Raw genomic sequence first — 11,340 nt, 5'->3', positions numbered from 1 at the left:
TTGTCGATATTGAAAACGGCGGGTCGACTAATTTCCTTCCCAATTAGGAAATAGGAACCTGAAATAGGGCGCTAATGGAACCTAGCCTCAAACCTAATTGGTATATTGGATTTTCTCGGAATGTCGAAAGAAACTGTCAAATGCGAAGGGGTTTATTAATAGAATGTGCATAAAGCATCGTTAGATATGAGATTGATAAAATGATTCCTTCAACCAGATCTAAAATGGCGACCGGCATTTAGTTTGGGGGAGCCTATAGGTCTATATGCCGAGTCATCAGCAACCATAGCCTGGCTCTCCTTGGTCCTAGCTTGGGTGGAGAGGGGGCTTGGGCGCTGATCATCTGTATATATGATCAGTCTCTAGGGCATTGTGCTGCTTGATAAGACAATGTCATTGTCCCTTGCCTCTGCCAGTTATGAGCGACCTTTACAATTTTAATCCCGTGTTATTGCCTTCACTAAGTAGCTATTATTATCCTTATTATCAAATTGCCAAGTCTCACTTGCGTGGTATATTAATCTTTGGCAACCTTTAGTATTAAGCCACACGGTTGTTTTAACTTCTCGGTTTTTTTTCCGAGGGTGATATGATTATAGAATTGTAAAAAAAAGGGGGAGAAATTGAGAAGAGACCATTGTGGCTCGATTTATTATTATTATTATTATTATTATTGAATGTTAATCAAAATTAGTATTCTTGTGAAACAAGTTTCGTCGAAACAAGAAAATAAATGGTTTATAATCAGTTAATTTTGCCTCTAAAAGATAATAATAGCAGATTTTGCTTCTTTTTCTTCACCATTTACAACTAGAGAACTGATGATGGGAGTATCTGACCACTTAAAATGTATATGTAAAAAAATATGAAACGCCTAAGTCTATTAAAAATTACTAGATTAGATAAAAATACGCAATTAGAAGAAATGAAATATGGACCCATCGCGGAAAGGGAATACAACCTCAAAAACAGGAAATGTCATGATTCAGAATATATCACATTAAAAAAATGGGAACACTTGTGAAAGATTACATTTTTGTACATAAACAATTATATCAACGATTAAAATCTATATTTCCTTTTTAAATACAATATATATTAAAACAGTACTTGGTGTATTCCACTTTTACCTTGTCACTAACACGGCCGACAAGTTTCAATGGTTAACAAAGTATTTTTTTTAAAGGAATCTCAAATCAATTACATATAAATAAACCACATACTGACAACTATCACTAAGTAAATCTTAGTCTTACAACTCCCTTTCCTTTAATAGTTAAATATGAGTACGTGTGTGTGTGTGAATTTATGAAAAGGTCAAAATGAAGGTTACGAATGTAAATAAAAAGAAACGGTTTAACATAAAGAATCCAGTTCAATCTCGGCAATTGATGGAATAATCTATAATAGATCCCGGTTATGTAACCCAAGACCTATGGTTAATCGATGACCCAGAGAAACAAGAAAAAAGAAAGCAAACCTTACACGAGCACTCGATAGACGTTGAACGTCCTCCTATGGCCTAGTTCTCGACTTTAATGAACCCTCACATAGTCGTCTTTAATTTGCGATACTTACGGTCTATACGTTGTTTACAAATCGTTAGTTTTTGCGATATATCGTTATATTTGCAAAGCGAGCAATATACGAGGCAAGTCATATTTTGCATACCTATTTACCTAACAGGTAGGGTTAGGAACGAAGTAGTGAGGGTGAGCACGGGTGTAAGAAATGAGTTAGCAGCTAGAGTAGATATGAATGTGTTGAGGTGGTTTGGCCATGTTGAGAGAATGGAAAATGACTGTCTGCTATAGAAGCTGATGAATGCAAGAGTTGATGGGAGAAGTACAAGAGGAAGGCCAAGGTTTTGGGTGGATGGATGGAGTGAAGAAAGCTCTTGGTGATAGGAGGATAGACAGAGCGTGCTACAAATAGGAATGAATGGCGAGCGATTGTGACGCAGTTCCGGTAGGCCCTGCTGCTTCCTCCGTTGCTTTGGATGACCGCGGAGGTAGCAGAAGTAGGGGATTCAGCGTTACGAAGCTTCATCTGTGGTGGATAACAGGGGAAGGTGGGCTGTGGCACCCAAGCAGTACCAGCCGAACTCGGTTGAGTCCCTTGTCAGGCTGGGAGGAACGTAGAGAGGAGAGGTCCCCTTTTTTGTTTCATTTGTTTGATGTCGGCTACCCCCAAAATTGGGGGAATTGCCTTGGTATATGTATGTGTTTACCTAAGGGTTGTGGGTTGTGGCCTATTGGAAACGTCCCTCCTTGGCGATCTGCCGAATTGGGGTTCGAGACTCGCTCAAGCTTGACAGTTTCTTGAAGTGTCTGCAACCTCACCATCCTTGTTAGCTAAGGATGGGAAGTTTGAGGGAGCCTTTATGTCTACCTGCTAAGTCATCAGCAGCCACTGCCTGGCCCTCCCTGGTCCTAGCTTAGGCGCTAATCATATGTATATATGGTCGGTCTCTAGGGCATTATCTAGCTAGCTAGGGTACTATCACTGTCCCTTGCCTCTGCCATTCATGGTCAGCCTTCAAACTTATGCTATTTGAAAGTAATGAATAAGAAATATATTTGAAAAATATGGGTTTTTTAATCAGAGAGAGAGAGAGAGAGAGAGAGAGAGAGAGAGAGAGAGAGATTAAAAAATCAGTTGAAACATACCCTGAGCAGCCGCTGCCCAACAGAGCCAGAAGAGGACCCACTTGGCTGTCCTAGTATTCTGCAGAAATCTGGGTCGAAAACATAACCACCCACAATCTTTCGTTCCTTCTTCTTCGTCGTCTGCGCCCACCAGATCCGCCCTCGATGTGGTTACGCTGACTACGCCCATACCTATGGCATCAGGATCGCTTGCAGTTGAACTCTGAAACAAAAGATTGTATTCTTAATAATAAAGCAGATCATATTAATCAAATAACTTTTTTATATTCTGCATACGTTTTCACGTGCTCGAACTAGAATATGATTATCTTCCTGTTAACATACTTCCATTACAGTATACATACATACACACACACATATATATATATATATATATATATATATATATATATATATATATATATATATATATATATATATGCATATATATATACATATATATGCATATATATACATATATATATGCATATATATACAAACACATTACAAAAATTAATAAAATATACATAAACAGAATACACACACAAACACACACATACATACATATATATATATATATATATATATACATAAATTATATATATATATATATATATATATATATATATACTGTGTGTTAACCATTCCAGTTTTATATTACAATACTCAATTTAAAAGTGATCTAAAATGACATGCTATATATATAATATATATATATATATATATATATATATATATATATATATATATATATATATATGTGTGTGTGTATATATATATATATATATATATATATATATATATATATATATATATATATATATATATATATATATATATATATATATATATATATATATATATATATATATTATATACATACAGTATATATATGTTGTATGTACTCGTAAACCGATTTTCTTCATCTAAAGCATACAAACCTGATTCCCTCTCTTAATCGACACATTCAAGCAACCGGCCAAGGACCCATTTCGATGAAGATTCCTGGAACTGGGCCTCCTCTCCCGCACCAAGAGGGGCCCGTGTGTCGCCACGAAGCCAATCCGGCTATGAGGGTTCTCTATCTGAGTGAGACCTTCTTTAGCCCTCAGATCTGTCACCAGATCTCTCTCGATCCAGCCGTTGACAGGCGGGAAGAGGGAGGCCGAGCTTGGCAGCCTGATGAAAGCTAAGCCGTTGGAAGCAAGCGCGTTTACGCCCGTGTAGCCATTGATCTCTGTCGCTTCTTTCGTTTCGGGGTCTGTTTCCCGCCCTTGGAAAAACTGACGTTGCCCGAGGAGTGAGAGGTTTCCCAATATCGGTAGAAACGATGGCGTGCAGGGCAGCACCGATTCGCCATTCATTGGTCTATCGTACAAGGGTGCGTTGAGATGATAGGGAACAACTGCTTCCGCCGGTGTTACACTTCGAATAGAATTTTCCGGCGTGAAGATGGCGACACTGACCTCGGAACCTAGCCTGGACGCCAGACTGGAAACACGGGACTGTCTGGTCAGGGCGCTGCAGATGGATAGGTTATCAAGGAGGGAATTGAGAGAAGGTGGAGGCGAGGATGTGATAGGGGGGCTCGTTATGAACATGGAGGACGATGGAGATTGTACCATGGACCCTGGAACAGGGGTATTAAGAGGCGTCTTCCCAACAGGTGGGGAAGAAGGCATCGGGATTGGGGTTGGATAAAACAGGGGTGGGGACGAGGGTGTCTTCGGCGAGGACCTCCACCGTTCGCCATCCCTTTCTGCCGATTGAACGCCGACGACAGAGCCGGGAATGGAGATGGTCGATCCATTGATCAACGAATGAGAATCTGAGAACATTTTTCTTTTACTTTGTACTTTCAATTATTATCCCTCTATTTTAAACTAACCTAATGACGTTAGGTTCACAAAGGGGTTTCAATTGTCACTTTCATAACACCTAAATATAGTTCTCGTTTCATGTTTTTATTTATCTAGTCCAATATCAATGTTGTTTATCAATGTTTAAACTTATTTGAATGTCATTTTAAATGGAAAATGTTAGTCTGAAGGCAAATATCTGTAATGATGGACAGTTCTCCATTTTTTCTATTACACATTCCATCATATTTGCCTTTGATTTAGTAACAAGAAATTATATTACGTTCCTGATAAGATACACAGAAATATTCAAAACAAGATTTAATCAGATTTAATTGTTTTTAACATGATAAAATGTACAAGTTAAAAAAAAAAATAAAAAATAAATCATGGACTATGCACATACTAACATGTAAACAGCTGTTCGTTTACTTTGGTCTAGTCCAAGGAGAGTTCTGTTGTTGAATAAATTAAACATGAAAAAAAAATGTTCATTTTGAAAAATGAATAATAATAATGATGAAATAATTTAAATAATTAAATTACAATGGTAATAAATTTAATGACAATGATAAAACTAGTTAATGATATAAATAACGACAATAAAAATAATAATATAAATAAAACTGATAATTAAAATAAGATAATGAGTCTAATGCTTATGATAAAACTAATAATGATAAGATAAAAGACAAAAATAATAAAATAATATCATTATTAGTAATAACAATAAGAATAATAAACCGCAATGAATTACGAATAATATAAAAACTTCAGAAATCTTTATACAGTAGGATCCAACATCCTAAATAACCGTATCTTCACCTTCGTGAATTCTGAATATTCCCTAACCTTGAGCCAAAGCTCAAAATAAGATTTTTCGATAGATCGAAAATTATAATTGAATATTGGACTCGCGATCAAACGGATAGTGACAGGGATTCGGGAAAGGAGTTTTACATGTTAGTTACATTTGCTTCCGGTTTAAACACGAACGTGACGAGATTCAAGATAAATACGATATATTTGCACGTACGATTACAGATAGATATGATATATTTGCACATATGACCAAAGATAAATAAGATATTTTTGTGCATATCTATATGCAGAACCACCTCTTAATATATGTACAGTATATATATATATATATATATATATATATATATATATATATATATATACATACATATATACATATACATATATATACATATTATATATATATATATATATATATATATATATATATATATAGATTATATATATACATACATATATATTTATATATATATACATATACATATATATCTATATATATACATATACATTTATATATATATATACATATATATACATATATATATATATATACATATATATATATATATATATATATATATATATATATATACACATACATAATATATAGCTTTACAATAAAGAATATATTTCTATTGTCATACCACATTTTCTTACTATAGTTTTAATTTCATTTGTTTTTGCACGCAATTTTTCTTATACAGTTTCACTGTCTAGAACGTCAGAACCTAATTAAAAAACTAATAGTTTATAACATGGCTCTCTAATATATCTTAGCTGTCAGAACCTGATTAAAAAGCTGAGATATGTAACATTGCTTTCTGATATATTTTAGCGGTATACAACGCCAGAACCTGAACTAAAAAAAAAGATAATAGATAAGTGTAAAATCACTTTTTAAAAACACTTTTGTTGTCTAGAACGCAAGAACCCGATGAAAAAAAACTAATAGACGCATGTCTATTAACATGTCTTATTATCATGAAAAGAGAGTTATCTAATATGTCGGAAACAAACTTAGATCAGTTTCAAACACCAGATCGTTATTAATCTAAGCACAACTCCATCTTCAATCATTTTTCCTCCAACGCCTATTGACGCAAAGGGCCTCTGTAAGATTTCGCCAGTCGTCTCTATCTTGAGATTTTAAATCAATACTTTTATACTCATCATCTCCAAATTCCAGATTCATAGTCCTCAGCCATGTAGGCCTGGGTTTTCCAACTCTTCTAGTGCCTTGTGTAGCACAGTTTGGTGAACTAATCTTGAGAGTGCAAAACTTGTGTTAAATAATAAATATATATATATATATATATATATATATATATATATATATATATATATATATATATATATATATATATATATATATTACGGTAACTAATACGGTGGTTGAGTTTACTTTTCATTTCCATGCAGATTTTCTTTTATCCTGTGCGAAGAGATTTGCTATTAAAGAATAACTTAGCATCTTACCATATTGCAGAAATTTATTTCACTCCCTCCTATCTTTAATTTTAATCCATATCAGTCAAGCCTACGCTAGCTTTGCAGAGGTCTGTCCTATATTATGAAAAACTTCGGCAATTTGCACGTGGAATACCGTATTTTAATTACATTATATGGAATTCTTTCTATACCATTGAGCTATAAACTTTAAATTATAAGTCATCACTGACCATTTTCTGAAAAATTTAGTAATGGCGATCTTAACATCTAACTCAACCACTACTGGCACTAAAGAATTGAGCGCATGACGTCCATACGTGAAGGTGAATAATGTTTTACTCATTCATATCTCTTAACAATTCTAAACCACGCGATGCTTAATATGAATAAGTTATCAAATTACAGGAGTTACTTTCATTTTTTTCAATGTACACTATCATTTTGGTGTCTAAGAATGGCATAAGTAAGGGGTAGGCTGGAGTATATTGAGTACTGAGAGAGAGAGAGAGAGAGAGAGAGAGAGAGAGAGAGAGAGAGAGAGAGAGAGAGAGAGAGAGAGAGAGAGAGAGAGAGAGAGAGAGCGCGTAAAAGGGATTTTTCTTCTCTGGAAGATCAATGGCAAGTAGCGTCGGTCTCTGAGCAACAAATTGTCCAAGTTACAGTCAACCCCAAGCCCTTCCTTCGATCCCCTCCCCAACCACCCCCCACTCGTCCTATAAGATGACCCCCCCCCCCCCTCAACCTATGAGATAATCTCATATCCTTTACAGGCACAAGAATGTAGGAGTGATATCCAAGGATGCATACACGCAAACTCGCTATCGAATGTATGAACTTCAGAAGTTCAAAATTGCAACAAATGTTTTTATGTTGAACAAGCTGACATGTCTCGTTTCGTAGTTTATATATGGCATATTTATTTTAACGTTGTTACTGATATTAAAATATTCTACAGTTTTTATTCTTTACATCTTATATAACTTATTTTCTTTCCTCACTGGGATATTTTTCCCTGTTGGGGTCCTTGGACTTATAGCATCCATGTTTTTCAACTAGGGTTGTAGCTTAGCTAGTAATAATAATAATAATAATAATAATAATAATAATAATATGAAAACAGCATGTGCATTTTCAGTGTTTCTTGGAGATTTCAAAATTATGCGAGATTAGCAAGTTCTTGGGAAATCCCTTGGAAGCTCACGGTAAATGTATATTTTTATACCAGGCCAATGAACGTTGATTTTATTCCTCATACTAAAATTAGAATGATTAAGATCAGAGAGAGAGAGAGAGAGAGAGAGAGAGAGAGAGAGAGAGAGAGAGAGAGAGAGAGAGAGACTTGGACCACGTCTACGGCACTGTACTTGTATGAACGTCGCGTAACCAAGAAAATACCCCTTGGTCGTGGCTGAGAGAGAGAGAGAGAGAGAGAGTGAGAGAGAGAGAGAGAGAGAGAGAGAGAGAGATCGTACTGTGAAACTTCAATTCCCAAAGTGCTGGACCATTAACTTTTTTTCCAGTAAAAATTGCACTTAACAAAAAGATGTATATTGACATCACATTAATATATAATACAAACAGAAAAAAACATTCCATTAGTAACTTGAAATGTATCGCCGTTAAAATTCTGGAGTTTTCCAAATATGGCTTATATATCTTTTAAGCTCATTAAAATGTAGTTCTCGTTTCATCTGGTTATAGCAGATTTTCATTCAACCAAGAGTACATATTGAGTGAATTTGAAACCAAAACACGTCTCATCACGAAGAGGTTCGAGTAATCCAGTTGAAACCGATCTTGGACTGAGCAATAATAAAAATAAAATGGCTCACATAGATCTGGCAATCAGATGTGAATGTGCTTTAAAGAACATATATCAATGCTGTACCATGTATGTAAACACACACACATTTTTACACAACAACAACAACAACAACAACAAAAGCAGCGGTTTCTAGTCCACTGCAAGCAATGGCTTGAGACGTGTCCTTATTCATGTCTGGGGTTTCGCCAGTTTTCATCACCACGCTGTCCAACTGCGGGTTATTGATGGTGGGAGACTTTTGCCAGATCAGTCACAGCAAACCAACCTAGTATGGTAATCCTGACTTTTACAACTTTGCTGGTCATAGCGATACACAAAATCCTTCATCACGTTAAGGTATCCCTACTCAGAAAGGCGTGTATATATCATCCTCCTCATCAGCCGTTAATAGTCCACTGCAGAAAACAAGTCCTCAGACATGTCATTCCACTTGCATCTGTTTATGGGCTTCATGTGCTAGACCACGCCCGCAAACTTTCTTATTTCGTCAATTCATCGTCTTCTCTTCCTTTCCCTGTTTCTTTTACAATCTGTAGGGCCCCATCCTGTTATTATTATTATTATTATTATTATTATTATTATTATTACTAGCCAAGATACAACCCTAGTTGGAAAAGCAAGATGCTATAAGCCCAAGGGCTCCAATAGGGAAAAATAGCCCAGTGAGGCCAGTGAGGAAAGGAAATAAAGAAATAAATAAATGAGGAGAACAAATTAACAATAAATCATTCTAAAAACAGTAACAACGTCAAAACAGATATGTCATATATAAACTACTAACAACGTCAAAAACAGATATGTCATATATAAATTATAAAAACTCATGTCAGCCTGGTCAACATAAAAACATTTGCTCCAACTTTAAACTTAGCGTCTGTCATTCTCATTATATGTCCTGCCCTTGTCCATGTCTTTTTCTTAGTAGTTAGAGTTTCCTCTGTTATCCACGTTACTCTATTCCTGTCTCTTAATGTTATCCCCATCATTATTCTTTCCATAGATCTTTGAGTTATAACTAGCTTATGTTCCAAGGCTTTAGTAAGGCTCAAAGTTTCTGATGCAAAAATTAACTGGTAGGACCACCTCATTGAATACTTTTCTTTTTAGAGAAAAGGGCATTTTACTTTTCATTATCTGATTTTGCTTACTAAATGCTCTCCATTCCATGCTTATACTTCTTTTAATTTCGGTCTCGTGTCCTGGGGAAACACTTACTGTCTGTCCTAATTACGTACATTCATTAATCTATATCTATCTATATACATGTATGTATGTATATACTGTATATGTATATATATATATATATATATATATATATATATATATATATATATATATATATATATATATTTATATATATATACACATTACATATATATATATATATATATATATATATATATATATATATATATATTTATATATATATACACATTACATATATATATATATATATATATATATATATATATATATATATATATATATATATATATATAGACAAGGCTAATTCATCAAAATAAGAACTGGCAACGCAAAGAATTACCCACGTGCTGTAACAGCAAAAGAACAAAACGTGAGAGACGAATGACATTTAAACAAATTACGAATGAATTACTTTGCACTCCCCGATACTCTTCAAGGCTAAAACTTTTATTTGTTTTGTTTGTGGACGAATTATTCATCTATTCTATAAGTGTGTTACTTGGAAAATAAATACTAAGCTGCTTACCTATCGCTTTTCGCAACATCATTCAATAAAGTTTTAGATCGGTCAAATCTTGATTAGTCCGTGAATCACGATTTATTAAAACTAAGACTCCCGAATCTAGTGACATTACCGGAACACAGGAAAAGGTTCTGGAACAGAGATGCCATTTTTAAACCATGATGAACCTTTAGTTCTCATCGGAAATGTCTATCAAGAACGTGGATAAAAATGAAATGAACTCAGCAAGGGAATAAAACGTTATTAGTTTTGAACCACTTCTTTTCGTCAAGGTAAAAAAATATGGTAGGAAATGTAGTTTATATCTGTTGAAATATAGATTTTCTACATGCTAATATTTAATTCAATCCTAGTGCGTGTGAACATTGAGAAGCCAGGTACATACAGTGGTTACCTCCCCTATATAATAAGACCAGGTGGCTGCCTCTCTCTCTCTCTCTCTCTCTCTCTCTCTCTCTCTCTCTCTCTCTCTCTCTCTCTCTCTCTCTCTCTCTCTCTCTCTCTCTCTCTATATATATATATATATATATATATATATATATATATATATATATATATATATACACACACATACATGTATATATATATACATACATACATACATATATGTATATATATATATATATATATATATATATATATATATATATATACATACATATATATATGTATATATATACATACATATATATGTGTGTATATATATATATATATATATATATATATATATATATATATATATATATATATATATATATATATATATAATGTGTGTGTATCCCGTCAAGCTCACGGGGAGGGGAATTAATCATACCCTGGTGAGATGGGAATTACCCGAGAGGTACACTCTGAAACCGCACACTCCCACAAATTGCCGAACCAGCGAGTTGTAGTGAGGGAAGGAGGAGAGATGAGAAGGGATAAATGGGTGTGGCCGTTCATATCTTATTTAAATATTTAGACGTCATTATTGACGGATCATGTACACTATAGTCCATTTCTTTTAGC

General features: G+C 34.3%; 1 protein-coding gene across 1 annotated transcript in view; it reads right to left on the bottom strand.

Annotated features, from left to right (window-relative positions):
- Oatp26F (Organic anion transporting polypeptide 26F) overlaps positions 1 to 4,531 on the bottom strand; it is a 31,903-nt gene extending 27,372 nt beyond the window's left edge. Inside the window, exons 1-2 of the mRNA XM_068372825.1 lie at positions 3,590 to 4,531; positions 2,670 to 2,871 (exon numbers count right to left, since the gene is read on the bottom strand). Coding sequence (XP_068228926.1) covers positions 2,670 to 2,871; positions 3,590 to 4,486 — 1,099 coding nt within the window. The 5' untranslated portion in view covers positions 4,487 to 4,531. The remainder of the gene's footprint in view (positions 1 to 2,669; positions 2,872 to 3,589) is intronic.
- Positions 4,532 to 11,340: the final 6,809 nt, after the last annotated feature.

The sequence above is a fragment of the Palaemon carinicauda genome, chromosome 4 (genome assembly GCF_036898095.1).
Source record: "Palaemon carinicauda isolate YSFRI2023 chromosome 4, ASM3689809v2, whole genome shotgun sequence".
NCBI classification, from domain to species: domain Eukaryota; kingdom Metazoa; phylum Arthropoda; class Malacostraca; order Decapoda; family Palaemonidae; genus Palaemon; species Palaemon carinicauda.
This window is presented reverse-complemented; position numbering and strand designations above follow the sequence as displayed.